The following is a 19,027-nucleotide window of genomic DNA, read 5'->3' as shown; positions in this document are numbered from 1 at the left end:
CCAATTTATCCCTTTCCTCCTTCCCCTTGGTAAACATAAGTTTGTTTTCTACATCTGTGACTCTACTTCTGTTTTGTAAATAAGTTCATTGGTACCTATTTTTTAGATTCCACATATAAGCGATATCATTCTTGCTTTCTACTGTCCTTTCACCTATATGTGTGACTCCCCCTCAATTAAATGACAGGTTTTCCCCACTGGGAGGCAGAAGGGGACTGTTCTGGCCTTTCTATCTCATTTACTTTTGCAGGCTTTCTTAGACCCTGCTACCCTCCCACGGAGATTAGGATCCTGGGGCTTTCCTTTTGGCACCAGTGCAAGCTGTTTCATTCCCCTCGATGAAATAGTGCTCAAAGAACATGAGTCACTCAGGGACCAAAGAATCCCATTCTCCTACGCAACATGTTTAGATAAGATCTATCCAGTGCTTCTATGGGGAGTCAAAATGTTTCTTCAGAGCTTCTGAATCTTATTTGAAAAGTTGTCAATGATTTAAGAGTCAGTGTCTAATTAATAAACAGCATTTAATTAATAAACAATATCTACTGGTTATCAAATGCCTGCTATGTACCAAGCACGTTACATACATTATTCATTCACGACAGCCCTATGAGGTAGAAATTATTATTCCCATTTTATGGAGGAGGAAGCTGAAGCTGGTTAAAGTAAATTAAATTATGCAAAGAGCTAGTAAACTGCAGAGCTGGGACTCAAACCCAGTCCTACTGTCAGTGCTTGTACCCAAATCTACACTCCACGCCCTTCCTTCCCACACTGAACTGTCATGAGCAAGACAGGGGGAGTCGTGGTAACTTTGTTTATTTATTTATTTATTTATTTATTTATTTATGGCTGCATTGGGTCTTCGTTGTGGCTCACGGGCTCTAGAGCACAGGCTCAGTAGTTGTGGCGCATGGGCTTAGTTGCTCTGCGGCATGTGGGATCTTCCTGGACCAGGGCTCGAACCCGTGTCCCCTGCATTGGCAGGTGGAGTCTCAACCACTGCGCCACCAGGGAAGCACCCCCATGTATTTTTGTGCTCCAGCTTCGAGGGGGCAGTACCTTAGTTACAGAGGTTGGGAATTGAGCAAAACCAGAGGAAAAGTCACCTGTCTTAAGTGTATTCATTTGGCTACAGAAGGAAAAGCTGTAAAATATTGGCCTCATCAGGCCTACACTTAGCCATCAGTCTGCTTGCTTTATTTGGGAAGATGGTAACACTGGCCTCGAAATGCTTTGTCCTCCCCCACTCTCCACTGTCCAATAAATCTGGTAAATGTTAGTTGGCAGCTCCATTACCTTTGCACAAATTTTCAAATCTCTATCATGAAGTATCACAGAAGGAAATACCCACTTTTCTTCAAGGCTATTCCCAACCTGGTCTGGTTTCTCTTTCCTGCCTTAGCTTTTTTTTTTTTTTTTCTTTTTTTTGAGGTACGCGGACCTCTCACTGTTGTGGCCTCTCCCGTTGCGGAGCACAGGCTCCGGACGCGCAGGCTCAGCGGCCATGGCTCACGGGCCCAGCCGCTCCGCGGCACGTGGGATCTTCCCGGACTGGGGCACGAACCTGCGTCCCCTGCGTCGGCAGGCGGACTCTCAACCACGGCGCCACCAGAGAAGCCCCCTGCCTTAGCTTTCTAAAATACAAATATGATATCACTCCCCACATGTGAAATGCTTCAGCTGCTTCCCACTGCCTACGACACAAAGTCACAGCACACAAAGAAGGCTCACCCAATCTGGTCCTTGTCACATCTTCTGCTCCACCCCCATGTTTACTTCACATTCTCACCATAACTCTGGAGTGTCCTTCTCAATTAAAAAAATTTTTTTTTGGTGTGGCAAATCTTGCTCATAATTCAAGTCACAGCTCAGATGTCCCTTCTCTTCCCTGAACATCCCACCTCTTTTCTCCAAACTGCCAAGGAGAGTCTGTTTCTTTTCTTTTTCTTCCTATTTTGTTCTCTCACATATGTTGCAGCAGCTGAGTATGTGCTCTGCTTTCAGGGTTTGAAGACCCCTCCTTACTTCTGTGATCTTTGGCAAGTAATCTAAGTTACCTGTGGCTTAGTTTTCCCTTCTATTTTTTATGACAATGTCCTTCAACTGACAACCCTCTGAAGTAATAGTCTGTGATAATCCAACAGAGGGTTTTTATCACAGGTAAAGGACAAAGGACACAAAGAAGAACAAATGGAGCCCAAAGTTAGTAGAAGGAGAGAAATAACAAGATTAGAGCAGAAATAAATGAAATAGATGCTAAAAAGACAACAGAGAAGATGAATGAAACTAAGAGCTGGTTCTTTGAAAAGATAAACTAAATTTACAAGTCCTTAGCTAGACTCACAAAGAAAAAAAAGAGAGAGGACCCAAATAAATGAAATCAGAAATGCAAGAGGAGATGTTATCATTGATAACCACAGAAGTACAAATGACCATAAGAGACTATTATAAACAATTATATGCCAACAAGTTGGACAACCTAGAAGAAATGGATAAATTTTTAGAAACATACAATCTACCAAGACTAAGTCATGATGAAATGGAAAATCTGAACAGACCAATTACTAGTAAGGAGATTGAATCAATAATCAAAAACCTTCAACAAGTAAAAGTTCAGGACCAGATACCTTCACTGGTGCATTCTACCAAACACTCCAAGAAGAATTAATACCAATTCTTCTCAAATTCTTCCAAAAGATAAAAGTGGAGGGAACTCTTCCAAACTCATTTTATAAGGCCAGCATTACCCTCATACCCAAACTAGACAAGGACCTCACAAGAAAAGAAAATACTGGCCAGTATCCCTGATAAACATAGGTGCAAAAATCCTCAACAAAATATTAGCAAAGTGAATTCAACAATACATTATAGAGATCACACATCATGATTAAGTGGGATTTATTCCAGGGATGCAAGTATGTCTCAACATCCACAATTACACCATATTAACAAAATGAAGGATAAAAGTCAAATAATCGTGTCAATAGATGCAGAAAAAGCATTTGACAAAATTCAGCATTTATGATAAAAACTCTCAACAAAGCAGGTATGGGGGTAAAGTATCTCAACATAATGAAGGCCAGATATGACAAACTCATAGCTAATATCATATTCAATGCTGAAAAGCTGAAAGGATGTCCACTTTAGCCACTTTTATTCAACACAGTATTGGAAGTACTAACCAGAGCACTTAGACAAGAAAAAGAAATAAAAGGCCTCCAAATTGGAAAGGAAGAAGTAAAACTGTCACTATTTGCAGATGACATATTATATATAGAAAACCCTAAAGACTCCTTCAAAGAGCTGTTAGAATACATGAATTCAGTAAAGTTGCAGGATACAAAATCAATACTGAAAAATCTGTTGCATTTCTATACATGAATAACAAACTATTAGAGAAATTAAGAAAACGATCCCATTTACAACTGCATTAAAGAGAATAAGATACCTAGGAATAAATTTAACCAAGGAGGTGAAAGACTGCATATTGAAAACTATAAAACATTACTGAAAGAAACTGACGAAGGCACAAATAAATGGAGAGATAGTCCATGCTCATGGATTGGAAGAATCAGTATTGTTCAAATGTCCATACTACCCAGAGCAATTTACAGATTCAATGCAATCCCTATCAAAATTCCAATGGCATTTTTCAAAGAAATGGAACAAATAATCCTAAAATTTGTATGAAACCACCAACCCTCCCCTCCCAAACAGCCAAAGAAACCTTGAGAAAGAAGAACAAGGCTGGAGGCATCAATGCCCTGATTTCATATGATATTACAAAGCTATTTCATATGATATTACAAAGCTATAGTAATTAGAACAGTATGGATAAAGAAATTGTGGTATATATACACAATGAAATATTATTCAGCCATAAAAAAGGATGAAATCTTGCCATTTGTGACAACATGAATGGATCTTGAGGACATTATGTTAAGTGGATAAGTCAGACAGGGAAAGACAAATACCGTATGATCTCTCTTATATGTGAAATCTAAAAATGAAGAAACAAACATACATGAGCTCATAGATACAGAGAACAGATTGATGGTTGCCAGAGGTGTGGGATGAGGAGTGGGAGAAATGGGTGAAGGGGGTACAAAGGTAAAAAGAAAAAGAAAGAAAAGAAAAAAAGAAAGAAAGGGACAAAGGTTTGTTACTGCTTAGCTAATGTCATTCCAATGAATTGATAACCACTGATTGTTGATCTTAAGTCCAGACAACTTAAAAATTATTTTGTCTAACACATTTTCAATAATAGACAATTATACTGTTGGTAAAAAATATTTCTTGCTAATTTTTTTGCCCAAACTCATTTCAAGACTTTGGATAAATGTGTCAAAACACTTGTAAAAATATTTACTAACTAAAATCAGAAAAATGGAAATTACAGAACATCACTCTTTTTCATAATTGGCATTTATTTTTAAATTCGATAATTGCTCATGTTGGCAACAGTGTAAACAGTCTCATATACTTTTGATGGGAATGTAAATTGATCTGGTTAGGCAATATGGCAGAGTGGAATCAATTTTGAAATGCATAACTCTTTTGATCCAGTTAAAAAAAAAGATTTCACTTTAGATTTATGTCTTCAAAGTGAGAATAAATTTAGGTTGTTAAGGAAAAAAATGACAAAAAAAATTACCTGGCAAATAAGAAGCTAAAGTGTCATTATTTAATTAACAGTAATTTAGCTCCTGTTCCTTGCAAGTGAGTTTTCTATGGTAGAGGTTACTCTGGAAGCACTTTCCTTAACTTTTATGGACTCTAAATTATGAAAGAATTCTGCTTTCTCCTGGGGGCCTAATGAGGACATTATGGGGTTGGTGAGCCCATGCTCTGCCCAGACTGTCTGACAGACATCACACTGGGCCATTCCTTCCATGCAAATCTCATTTCGAGAATATCGATCTATGGATCTGGGCACAGGCATTACTCGGTTAGAATGACCAAAACGGCATTGGTGATGACACTTACAGAATGTCAGTGGAGCCCAGACAGTGTCATGAATATTGCTTAGGAGAAATGTACTTCATTCCTACCCAGAGGAAGGAAATCTAAAGTGCCCCCATTGATTTTCTTAAGTAGGATTTCACTCCACCCTTGCTTCTAAAATCAGGTCAATTCAATGAGAACTTTGAAAAGCACATGGACCTGAGCCAGACTTTCCCTCATTCTTTGTGATCATGAACTTCTCACCATCCAGTTACTTCCTTCCATGGTGTCTCATCTTCCTATGTCTCCTATACAGAAGGCCCTTGCAGGGGTGGCCATGCAGTGGTCATGCAGCGTTGGGAGGTCAGTTAAGCAGACACCAGCCTCTCCCTACCAGAAACTCTGCCCAACCAGCCCAGTGCCTCTCTGTAGGGCTGACTCTGCTATTGGGTTTGGTCTGAAATGTTTGGACCAATTTTGAGAAGCTGCATTTATCCCCGATGCTCCCTATTTAGGTTATGTAAACATCATTTTTAAAAAAAGGAGAAAGAGGAAAAGGGAAGGGAAAAAAAGAGCTGTCACACAGAACCAGTTGTAACCATATCATGGCTGTTGTTATAAATACAATTGCTTTGTTTTGGCAAGCTAATCTGCTTCGCTAGCAGTTTTACCTGATGAAGGGGAAAATAAAAGAATGCAATAGAGTAAATGATGGCTCACTTCAGTAGCACAAACGCTGCCCTTCTGTGAAAAAGGCTGGTCTGCTTTCAGGCCCAGGATAACAAGATGGGAATCACTGTGGAGAAAGCAAATCCCTTAAAGCTGGGCTAGAGTTGATCTGGACTCCTTGGGGTTCTTAGACGTTGGCTTAGAGTGAGATAGGGGTTTCTGAGGCAGACTTTTAGCCAAAACTAGAGCCCCAGAGAGTTGAGTGTATGGCAGAGCACCCTCATGGGGCAGGGGAAGGGTGGCGCTAATGTGTCAATAGCCTAGCAGTGGTACCAGGACCTTGGAAAGAGTACTGGTCTAGAAGTCAGAGACCTCTCTGTGCTTTGGACCCTATGACCCTATGAGTTAAGGTTTTCTTTTAGTTAAATAAAGAGGTGTTAATGGTCCCTGCCCTAACTCTATTATAGGCTACCGTGAGATGCAAATTAGACAGTATATGTAAAAGAGCTTTGTAAACAGTAGAATGCTTTTCAAAGTATTATGATAAATGGCCAGTTATTTCAGCCATTTGTCCATAGTATTGGGTTTAAGTAGCATTAAAGAAAAACCAACAAAACTTAAAGAACTAAGAAGCTGCATCAGATCCTCTTGCTATGGAACTCAGTTTCTTTTTTAGCAACTGGAAGAAATGGATCCTTTCGGAATGCAAGTTCCGAGGGAATTGCAGAATTGTCTTCTTGTAGAGTGTCTCATTCCTTTGGGTTCTGGCAGAGGCAAGCTCTGTGCTTAAAACTTGACCCTGGTCTAATTATATTGTTTGGCCGGGGTAGCAGAGCTGGTTGGCATGTGTCCCAAGTGTCTAGTTGATGAATATAAATGGGGATCAGGACATCTGAAGTCAGAATGCCACATTTAACAAGGTTATTAGAGTTCAAGACTCTAATAACCTTTAACCTTTCTGAACTCTAATAACCTTTCTGAAGGCGGCATTTGCTCTGTTGAAAATATAACAGAAAATAACACATCAGACATTTATCAATGCTGCCACATCTCCTTTCATGTTTCCTTCCTTTAATCCCCTAGATGGAGTGATAGCTAATTTTTGGCAGTTCATACACAAAACTCCAAAGTAATCAAAGAAAAATGATTAGAATGAACCATCAACAAACTCTGAACTTAAATTTTATATAATTTTGACTAATGTACAAAGTGAACTTTTTTCTTTAAGTCCACAATGTAGTTTCTTTGGTACTGTAAAATTTTCTTTCATTACTTTAAACGCATATACTGTATTTTAAGTAAGCTGGATGATTTCTAAGTAGGTACACATTTATATACACACTACCCAGATGAAGATATACATTATTTCCATCACCCCAGAGAGCTCTCTCTTGCTCCTGTCCAGACGATATCCATTCCCTGCCACGAATCCGTCATTAGGATTTCTGTCACCAAAGCTTAGCTTTGCCTGTGATTGAATTCCACATAAACGGAATCATAAAGTATCTATTCTTTTTGCCTGGCTTCTTTGGTTCAACATATTTTTTTCAGATTCATCTGTGCTTTCATGTACATCAATCGCTGGTCTTTTTATTGCTGAGTAGCGTTCCAGTGTATGACTGTACCCCAACTGATTTACAGATTTTTCTGTTGTTAGACCTTGGGGTTATTTTTTGGCTATTACGAATAAATGTGCTATGATGACCATTCTTGTACAAGTCTTTCTGTGAATGTATGCATTCATTTCTCTTGGGTGTATATCCAAGAGTGAAACTGCTAGGTTAGAGGATAGTATATGTTTAACTTCAGTAGAAACTGACAAATTTCCAAAGCAGTTGTGCCACTTTAAACTCCCACCACACTATATAACTTTTTTTTTTTTTTTTCCGATACGCGGGCCTCTCACTGCCGTGGCCTCTCCCGCTGCGGAGCACAAGCTCCAGACGCGCAGGCTCAGCGGCCATGGCTCACGGGCGCAGCCGCTCCGCGGCACGTGGGATCTTCCCGGACCTGGCACGAAGCCGTGTCCCCTGTATCGGCAGGCGGACTCTCAACCACTGCGTCATCAGGGAAGCCCCATACTATATAACTTTTAATCTGGCGGAGTATGTAAAATTATGTTCCTGAAAAAATGAGTTTTTAAAATAACAGTTTTCGTGAATAATGACTATTGAGTGGGACGCCTATACCAACATAAATTTCAGAGAAATTTGAAAAATGCAGTTAATTGCTCAGTTGTTTTATTATTATTATTTTGGGGGGGTAAAGAAAGATGAAAGAAGAGGAGATAAAAATAAAGATAAAAATTCATAAATTTAATAACTTTTTTCTATTAATCCAAAAGGATCATAAAAACCAAAAATATTTAAATGAGAAAAAACACTATTTACCAAAACATGAAAACAAAATGTTAAAAATAGTTAATACCACATTATATCAGTTCTATGCCGTATCATTTTCCTCCCCCATTTTTACATCTCTGAAATCAGGAAGCATCTTACCATCGATGACGATTTACACTTACAGTAGACATGCCAACTAAAAATTGTTGCTTGCCATCTGGTTCTGAAAGAATGAAGTCACTAGCTACTTGCTGACTTTCAACACACCCTGAAAGGAGTTTGGGGTGGAGACCAGGAATGAGGCGCTCTGTGCTCTGGGAAAAACTGGCAGAACAGGCCTTCAGACAGTTAGATATTTTCAGGAGAACATTTTATGAGCCCAATTCCCTGCATCTTCTCATATATAGAAAAGCACTAAAATCATTAATGGAGACATCTGCTCCTCGTGGCTAGCAGCCACCTTCTTGTGACCAGCAGCAGCAACCTTCTTACAAAATGTGTGCTTGATTACACGTATCCCCCTTCACCAAAATCACATATATTCTAACCTCTCCCTTCCACTTCTTCGGAACAGTTCCCTAGAGGTGTCTGAGGCTGTCTCCCGGGCTACAGTCCTCATTAAGCCCCAAATAAAACTGAACTCACAACGCTCACTTTGTGAAAATTTTTCGTTGACAGATGCGATATGTGAAGAGCTTAGGTTAGTCAAGAATAATATCTCAGAGAACTCAAAGACATGGGAATTAAAGTTAAGTGCTACCTTTGTATTTGGCTACTAGATGAGAAAGATGGTTAAAAATGGCACGACTTCTTGGTTCCAAAAAAAACACTAATGCAGGCACATCCTGCTAGTATGGGGTGTAAATCATTACCACCTTTCAGGAAAGCAGTTAGACAAAACTTATCAAGATCCTTTGGAAAGCACTTTTGACCCAGGAGGTTCACTTTTAGGAACATATCCTAAGCGATAAACACAGAAAAAAACCCAAACAATTGAGATCATGATTTTATAATGATGAAAACTGGACGCAATTTAAATGCTGTACAATAAGGGGGACAGTTAAAGAAACTCCAATAACGGACCATTATGCAACCACTAAAATATTTTAAGATAATTTCTAAAGTTACTGGAAAATGCTTACTTTTTAATATTAGATGAGAAAGTAGAATAAAAATTATATTAATGGCCTGAACTCTACAATGTTTAACGACATACATGGCGTGCTTATATATATACATACATCATAAAAATTAAATATACTAATATTAATAATGATTATTTCTGGGTGGTGAGATTATTATTCTTCCTTACTTCTTTATACTTTTCACCATTTTCAAAATTTCTTACAATTAGCCATGAAACATTCATAGTTATTTAAAAAATATAAAACGGCAGAGAAAAGAATGACCGATAATCTAATTTGCGTAACATGGGCATGAAAGAGTAAGTCAAATCTTATGAAAATCAGCCAGTGTTCACCACTTTTGTATAAAAAGGAAGTTGGAGAAAAATCTGTTCCTAATCAAGCATATGTAACAGGCACAACAGGGTAAAGTTAGGACAGACCATGTCTGCCTGGCTAGAAAGCATCCCTTTGTTTTCCACTTCGCAAGCTATAAGGCTGAGAGTCGGAATCCTGATCACATCAGACTGTTTTGTAAATTTTTTTTACCCGTAAAGAGGTTGGAATCTTCTGTTCACACAGACATTCGGTTCATTTGACTCATCTTAAAATTAGATGGGTCCTGGGGTTAGAAACCTTCAGGGGCTAGTGTCTTTTATTGGGCTTTCCATAAAACTCGTGATTTTTGAAGTTTTCAAATATGAAAATGATATTCATTTCTACATCAGGTTATAATTCTTCTTTATGTTATGTTCTTTATTATGATCATGTTGTGTCTGGTAGGGAGAGTGAATGAGAGCCCCTAAGTTCACAGATGAATATCAGAGTCCAACTGTGATGTTGCCTTCAGTTGTCATTGAAGGACCCAAGACCTGGATCCCACATCAAAGTTTCAGGAGAAGCAGGGGAGGCTATGAACTGCCCCGGTGGGTTTGGTTGGAAGCATCCAATGGGAACAAGGAAACTCTCTGGGACACAGTGAATAAGCAGAGAGAGAGAGGCCCATCTGATGCAAGCCACTGGTGGTAACGCACTTGTCTTGTAGGCACGGTGCTCTCACCTATATTAGCTCCGTAAATCTTACTAATTTGATTTTTTTTTTTTTTTTTTTTTTGCGGTACGCGGGCCTCTCACTGTTGTGGCCTCTCCTGTTGCGGAGCACAGGCTCCGGACGCGCAGGCTCAGCGGCCATGGCTCACGGGCCCAGCCGCTCCGCGGCATGTGGGATCTTCCTGGACCGGGGTACGAACCCATGTCCCCTGCATCGGCAGGCGGACTCTCAACCACTGCGCCACCAGGGAAGCCCTACTAATTTGATTTTAAGGAGGCTGGTCCTTGGCAGGCAAGTCACTCTGGAAGGCTTAGGGTTCATGTTTGTTCAGAAAGCTTTACAAATGGATCCCTCTTCTGTTTGCCATGTACCTTTTTACTAGATCTCTCCCAGAGCTGCTTCTCTTGTAGAGGAAAATGTCACCTGTCCTTACGGACAGGAGTTAATGGATTGTTAATGGATCCATTGTTAATGGATCTGAGGGGTCAGTAAGTAGGTCCATGTTAAAAGTATACATACATCAGTCACATCAAATGAGAAAGGAAAGTAGCTGGTTATTTGGGTAGATGAACAAAGACGACGTATAAGCCTCTTGTCAACTGTAGATACGTGGTATGTAACAGACCTCCACTGAATTCACTGAATTAGAAGACCAAATCTAGGCTTTGACTTTTCAACAGCCTTCAAAAAATTCCTTTTCCAAATCTCCAGACCTATCCCTTTTAGTATCTCTCTAACTGGAATGTCATTAGAAATTCCTTTGCAAATTAGGGTATGTATTGCCCCGATTTGCACATACAAGCTTTATTTGTCCTTCTCTATTAATTTGTTCTGTACTTTAACAGTAACTATTTATTCTGTTTTCTCTTTTCAGTCTGGCATATTATTGTGTTAAATCTCCATTTCATCTCTTTCAACACCAGTGCGGTTAGTCATGTTCTGATCTTTGTAAAAATGTAGACTCAAGTTTCAAAGAAGAAAGAAAAAAGAAACAGTATGATATATTCTATGTCCTGAATTACTAAAGAGATCTCTTACACAGATACAATTGAAATTTAGCCTCATTTCTAAAACAGAGAGATGAGAAAGAGGAAAGGTAGCATAGCATTTACACATAGGATCCAACAATTGTTTATCTAAAATGGAACTCTGACTAAATGACCCAGTTATGGGATTGTTTTGGGATGAATAACTCAGAAGAAAGTTTTAAAAAGATAAGCCAAAGCTGGTCTTCAAGTTTTTTTCTTTTTTCTTTTTTTTTTGAGTGAGAAAGAAAATCTGTTTCAGCGTTTGAAATCTGTTTCTTCTGTTACAGTTTTTGAATAACAGTGTGCTAACCAGTGGATTTTTTCTATTGTTTAGAATCCGAATGGAGAGATATGAGAATGTTTTAATTGCAAACAAATATAGATGTATCTATCAGTCACCATCTGACAGGGGCAGCTATTTTCAAGTATTCCAAATGGCTGACTCATGCTAGGTTTACCTCCAGAATATCTCCTGACTAGATCCTTCTCCCTATGTGCCCAATGCCAGCACTCCAAGTCAGGCTGCCAGCATTTCTTGTCTTGACTTTGCCACAGTCTCCTAACTGATCCCCTTGACTCCATTCACATCACTTTAAGCCTTTAAGCCACGTTCCACATGTGCCAGTGTGCTGTGTATAGAGCACAAGCTGAACCCGTCAGCTGGTCTCCCAGGACTTGGCTATAACCTCAGCTCCTCAGCTGGGCATTCAGGTCCTAAATGATCTGATCCTACCTCTCTACCATTATCTTGACACGTGCGTTATATTCTGACAATTTCAGGTTACCACTAGTTATCTTTGCTTGGAATATTCTTCTTAGATCTGACTGACTGGAAAACTCCTTCGGTACTACTTTCTGGAAAGTAACTAGGCAATTTGAATTTGTAGCCTTAGAAACAAAGAAATGATCCAAAATGTAACTAAGGTCTACACACACAGAGCTAATTTATCACAGCCCTATTTATAATAGCAAAAAAAAGTATGTGGGTATGGAAGGGGGGAACCACATAAATGTCCAAAAAGAGTCAAATAAATTATGACTTAGGGGATATTATACACCAATTAAAAATGATACTGTGAAAGTTTTAAACACATGGAAAATGTTTATTCTAGAAAGGACTTACGGTGACCTTAAGAGATGCAGATATCCAAAAAGATGCCATAAAAGCAAAAGAAGAAAGGAAACTAAGAATAGAGACATAAAACAGAGTCAGGGATGAAGCTAAAAGAATCCCTTTTGGCTATGGGATGGGCTCCAGGTTTGGCTGTTGGCTTTCTATCAACAAACATAGAAAAACAAAAATCTGCAAAATAGCACAGTTTCGTATCCACAATATAAAAACATTCCTTTGCTCAGGAGAAATGCAGGTATTCCATGTGTGAACTGCTCTGGCGAGTCCTCACGATGAAATCAGAGTAGAAAATCCTAACGAGAGCCACAATGGCAAGTTTCCTAAGATTCCTTCTTACAGTAATTCCTGATAAAATCAGTGGCAATGGCACCAGGCAGCTCAATTCTCTTGTAAGGAGTGAATATGAAATAGTGCACGTTCTTCATTTTCTGTGAATCTACCTTGTTACAGAAACACATTTTACAGAAACAGAAGGACTGAAGTATATTTCAATTAATCTTCATAAAGAAACAGTTTTTTTAGTCATACTTCTGATACACTTAATGAGTTTAAATTTGTGCTCGCTAAAAAAGTACCTGGAGGGCTTCCCTGGTGGCGCAGTGGTTGGGAGTCCACCTGCCGGTGCAGGGGACACGGGTTTGTGCCCCAGTCCAGGAGGATCCCACGCGCCGCGGAGCGGCTGGGCCCTTGAGCCATGGCCGCTGAGCCTGCGCGTCCGGAGCCTGTGCTCTGCAGCGGGAGAGGCCACAGCGGTGAGAGGCCCGCGTATCGCCAAAAATAAAAAATAAAAAAAACATAAAAAAGTACCCGGAGTCCAGCCAATCTAGCTGGATAATTAAAAATAGACTTATCAGAATGAATGACTAAGGGGCAGGAGTAGAAACAGGGAGATCAGTGAGAAGGCTACTTCAGAAAGCCAGGAAAGAATGGATGGTGGTAACGATGTTAGGAATAGTAATAGGATAGTAACAGTTCTAATAATAATGGTAAGAGTAACATCATATTAGTATTGTAATAATAGCAATAATAATAATACCAGATATATACAGAATTATCATTCACTATCAGGTTTCGAATTGAATATGTAAAAATCAATTTTTAGCTAGCTAACTTAGATTAGATTCTTGAATCAAAACTAAGTTCCTTCACTGACGTTTTCTTCTGTTAATAAAAAATCAAGCCTAAATTAAAACACACACACACACACGCACAACTCCAGGCTGGGGGAATGGAGAGTTATTGTTTAATGGCTACAGAGTTTCAGTCTGGAGATGAATGTCCTCATGGTGGCACAATAATTTGAATATACTTTATGCCACTGAAATATAAATGTAAAAACAGTTAAAACGATCAACTTTATGCTATATATATTTACCACGCCCCCCCCCCCCCCCACCTTCCAGAATGCTCTACCAGGTAAGCTTGCTCAGGACAAAACTGAATCCTGTTGTGAAGAGGCCAGAGCCCAACAAGCCATGGACCTGCAGAGCTGCTCACTGACCTGGACTCCCAGCTCTGAAATACGCACCAAGTCCTGATTAAAAGGGCAGCCAGTGTCCACAGCACTTGCCTCCTATGGTTTCCCCCCAAGAAGCACTATTTACAAAACGTAACTACAGGAGCTAATTTGTAATCATGAGAATTTTGTATAGGAACTGGTGAAAAGTTGGAGGCACGGCTACCAAAGACAATGACTTGAGCACTAGAGGATTTTATCTGTAATCCAACTGCGACAATAACAAGCCAGCAGGACATGCTGCCTCCATGGGGCCATTAGTACCCAGCCGAACTCTGTCGTCTGTCAGAAACTGCTTTTCTGTCTCTCTAGGGGGCTGGGGATGATGCAATTTGAATAGCTCATCGATGGGTTACTATGGAATGAGCTAAGGTGAGTTAAGACACATTCTGGTTTTACCCTAGAGGACAATTCTGACTGGCCCATGAAAAGACCCCGATTCTTTACGCGGGCCTCTCACTGTTGTGGCCTCTCCCGTTGCGGAGCACAGGCTCCGGACGTGCAGGCTCAGCGGCCGTGGCTCACGGGCCCAGCCGCTCCGCGGCATGTGGGATCTTCCCGGACCGGGGCACGATCCCGTGTCTCCTGCATCGGCAGGCGGACTCTCAACCACTGCGCCACCAGGGAAGCCCTGTGGAGCCTTTCTTAACTTCCCTGTGCCTGGTATTAGTTCCTCCAAAATTTTAATTCATTTTGCTATTACTGCTGCATATATGTCACTCTGTATTGTGATGACTTATTTGAATTTCTATCTCTCCCTCACTAGCCTGATTTCCTTTACAGCAGGGAACATGCCATTTATCTTTTCATTTCTGGTACTTCACACTATTCCTGGTATACAGTTGCTACAAAAGAAATGTTTGTTGTTTTGAATAAAGCATTTAGTTACTAAAAAGGTTATGGCAAGGGCCTGCTTGTTGCCACGGAGCTTTCATACTTTTTCCTAAATTGTGGGGAGAGTTTGCAAACAAAGGAAAAGACAGTAGTAGAAACTAATATCTTCCCAAATTAGTGATAACGCTTTAGTAATAAATTAGAGATAGGAAAGAATTGTATAGGCACATAGAGAAAGGACGTATACATTGCTTTGTTTTTAAAAAATGACAAACATGTAGAGAAAGGATGCATACACTGCTTTGTTTTTAAAAAATGACAAACAAGGACGTTTGCTCTGCCCAAGGGGATCACGCTGTTTCTGAGATACGGCGTTTGCAATTGGGTAAATAGTCTGAGATGAATAACCATTGAAGGACAGTGGGGACACCATAGGGTAAAAGCCGAAGAAGAATCAGAGAGCCCAACTTCTTCTCTGGACAAGAGAAGACAACAGAACTTCAATAAGATATCTTTTGTGGCTAAAAATCATAATCGCAAGTACAGATCCTAGTCACACAAAACAGCCCTAGAGTGCAGTCGTTGTACGTTTTGGCGTAGGTATGCTACGGCAAAGCCACAGCTGCTTGGAAAATATCTTAGTGGTGTATTAGGATACAATCCAAACCACCAAAGTTACACCTGAGATGTTTTGTGTGCTGTCGTGGTCCCTCCCTCACATGAAACGTGGGTGTCCAGGCTCACCCAATGGGGAAGCTTGCCTCCAAGGGCTAGAGAAGGACCCTGACAAAGAAAGAATGGGGGAGAAATAGCACACGAATATGTGCACAGTTTAACTTTATTCATCACCATGACTACAAATAAAGAGGAAGAATCACTTATTAATTCATCCTAATTTGTGCAAGTGTCTTTAAAAGGGAAGAATGATTTTGAAAAAGTCATGGTACGAGACTGGGTGATTTGGAAAGACCCCCTAAATGGCAACTGGAGAGAAGAGAGGCACCCAGCATGTCAGGAGTTAGGAGGCCACCAAAAAGAGTGTGAGAGAAGAAAGACAATATGCTGGAACACTGTTTGCAACAGTTTTTACTCCAAGGAGCTGCAAAGAATTCTGTGGATGAGTCAGCCTGGAAATAATTGGTAAGAGAGACTATAAAGTTCATTGGAGCAAAGGCTTAATAATACCCCAGAGGAAATTATCTAGCAAAAAAGCAAATGCCAGTGCATTTGTTTGATAACATCCATTAGTGCCAACTGTCTGGCAGAAATCAGCGACAGGCATAAATATCTTGATTTTTAAAAGCCACATGGAAAAACTGGAGAACTCTTCAAAGAGTAGGCCTGTGTGTCTAGTTTAAGATCAAACAGCAACTACAACCTGAGTTTGGTAATGCTCGATGTATTTGTTATTTAAAGCAGGGCCCACAGGAAGGAAATAAAAGCAGAGGTACAGTGAGGAACTTGAAGCAAAAAGAATCAAGAAATGAGCTGAGAAGCAAATGATGATGTAGAAAGGAGGAGCCTGAGGCCAAACTAAATTGGCCTATAGGGCAAGTGTTAGCATAAATAAGATTAAACTTCCTAAAGTTTTTTTTCTTTTCGGTGACAAGTACTAACGTGCTACTTTTGTCTTTGTTAAAATTTCTAAAAAATATACTATAAAAGCAGATCTGGAATAAATATATCATGACAATTTAAATACTGCTAAAGCAATGTAATTCGTCATAATTAAAAACTGAAATCAGCTAAATGGTCCGCAACCGGGGCCTAGTAAATTACATTGTGGTACATCTGTGACTTAGATATTATGCAACCTCCAGCAATTATATGCAGTAACATGAAATATACTCATGAAAGAGCTCTAACTGAACAAGCTATTTTATACAGTATGAATGATGGAGCTAAAGTAAGCCTATATATAGTTTTTTTTTCTTTTACTGGAGTAAAATTGCTTTACAATGCTGTGTTAGTTTCTGCTGTACAACGAAGTGAATCAGCTCTATGTATACATATATCCCCTCCCTCTTGGACCTCCCTCCCACCACCCCCCCATCCCACCCATCTAGGTCGTCACACAGCACCGAGCTGCACTCCCTGTGCTATACAGCAGGTTCCCTTAGCTAACTATTTTACACATGGTAGTGTATTTATGTCAAACCTAATCTCCCAATTCGTTCCACCCTCCCCTTCCCCACACTGTGTCCACATATCTGTTCTCTACATCTACGTCTCTATTCCTGCCTTACAAATAGGTTCATCTGTACCACTTTTCTAGATTCCACATATATGTGTTATTGTACAATATTTGTTTTTCTCTTTCCGGCTTACTTCACTCTGTAAGACAGACTCTAGGTCCATCCACATCTCTACAAATAACCCAATTTCGTTCCCTTTTAGGGCTGAGTAATATTCCATTGTATATATGTGCCACATCTTCTTTATCCATTCACCTACCATTGGACACTTAGGCTGTTTCCATGACCTGGCTATTGTAAATAGTGCTGCAATGAACATTGGGGTGCATGTGTCCTTTTGAATTATGGCTTTCTCAGGATATATGCCCAGTAGTGGGATTGCTGGGTCATATGGTAGTTCTGTTTTTAGTATTTTTTCATAATTACTTTTGTAAAGTTCTTTGGATTCTCAGGGAAAAGATGCTATTTACCTTTAATTTTAGCTTTGGATATTTTTTATTAGTAGGAGCCTCACAGGGCTCTAAGCCAGCTCCAAAGGAAAGTAAAATCAAGACTTTCCTTGTGCATAGGTATGAGGCTTTATAAAACTCTTAATAAAATGCTGCAGAGAGGAAAGATGCTAGCGGGAGAGGCTGTCTGTAGTCCACATACTGCCATTCTTGGCCAGCATTTCTAGAAGTCACCAAGCAAATACCAAGTATAATGTCTAGAGAGAGAATTTATCTATAGTACCCTCACATGAAGGACGCTGCCAAGTCTTTATGTGTCCCAATTTATGATTTGTTCTTAGAGACAGTCAACCATCTATAAACTAAGGAAAGGGAATCCCACCTGAAGGCTTCAGCTGGGGCCACCAGAGTGCGCTTTCCTCAGGCTGGTTTTCCTACTGATCAATTTGCCTGAGAGCATTTCAAGCACAATCCACTCCCCTTGGAGTGTCTGCATCTATTTGAGTATCTTGTTCCTTTTTGTCACTTTGAGATTTTGTCACTTTGAGATCATTAAACTAATTCCTCTAAGGCATATCCTATTTCTTTTGTGTTTCTAATAAATAGTTCTTAACATCACATTGTTTTATGACCGAATGGATTGTTTTATATGTTGGTGGTGACTGTGTTCTACTTTATTTCCTTAAATACTGTTAGAATTTTTAAAGCCAGTATTTCTAAGGGAAGGCTCTTTGTTTAAGGCAGTATTTAATTTTTATTTTTAGGACACCTGCACAGATGCAAAAACACTAAAAAAACTTTAGGCACCTTTAACATATTTTATTTTATTGAAATATTTAAATTTATTTAATGTTAATAAATGTAATATTTATTTTAATGTTATAAAATGTAATTTTAATATTTACATTAATAAATGTAAATATATTTTAATGTATAAAAAGAATCTAGACACCTTAACGGTGAATTTCACTTGAGGGAGAGGGATTAGGGTTCTAAGGGAATCACCAGTTGGCAGTTTTTCCAACTACACATGCTGGCATCCGCCCCTAGATTCTAGATGTTTGGGGGTGATGGTCACATTCTCTTCTTGTCAATAAAAAATAAGGGGGAATGAAATCTGCCTTTGGCTTCCTACTCCCTCCTGACTGTATTCTGGTTTGCTGATCCCTTCATGATCATTCAGAAAACATTTTTAAGAGTTTATTATTTTAATTAAAATAGCACTTGTAAAAGCGAGTATGATTCTGAATATCATAGATCTGTTGTTAAAAAAAACTTGAACTTGGAGCTACATCATCAAACTGTGTACATGAGATCCTAGGTCATAGCAGTAGTCTCCTCCCTTTGGTGAGAAGAGGATTGGAAAAATATTTCTGATGTCACAAGAGAAAATGTTTTCAAGGAGAAAGGTTATACAAAAAGAATGAGCTTGTTGGTGGTTTCTTATTCGAATACGGCACCGTTGGGGAAGACTGACCTTGCAGGGCTAGGCCGAGCAGGTCGGAGCCAGTGAGGCTAGCAGACACTGTCCACACACGCCCCAGTCAAAAGCAGGCAGCCTAGCCACTCACCGGCAGGGCAAGATCCGGACCACATCGTTGGGCTTGTACCCTTCAATACAAACTGCACAGTTGTCAAAATCAGGCTCGGTTTCCTGCAACAGAGACAGCACAGATGAGCCTGCTTTCCCACCTTCAACTCCGGTAAACACACAAATAACAAGCCAAAGGAGAGCTTGCC

At 39.7% G+C, this 19,027-nt stretch overlaps 1 protein-coding gene across 1 annotated transcript in view; it reads right to left on the bottom strand.

The window, feature by feature from the left end:
* The window catches only part of RNF150 (ring finger protein 150), a 244,455-nt gene that overhangs the window by 61,143 nt on the left and 164,285 nt on the right, over positions 1-19,027 (bottom strand). Inside the window, exon 4 of the mRNA XM_089912424.1 lies at positions 18,859-18,941. Coding sequence (XP_089768550.1) covers positions 18,859-18,941 — 83 coding nt within the window. The remainder of the gene's footprint in view (positions 1-18,858; positions 18,942-19,027) is intronic.

This window comes from Delphinapterus leucas, chromosome 5 (genome assembly GCF_059928025.1).
Source record: "Delphinapterus leucas isolate spDelLeu-1000000601 "Yukka" chromosome 5, BTC_Dleu_Yukka2, whole genome shotgun sequence".
Lineage (NCBI taxonomy): Eukaryota > Metazoa > Chordata > Mammalia > Artiodactyla > Monodontidae > Delphinapterus > Delphinapterus leucas.
The sequence above is the reverse complement of the archived record's forward strand: the minus strand, read 5'-3'. Positions and strand labels throughout refer to the sequence as shown.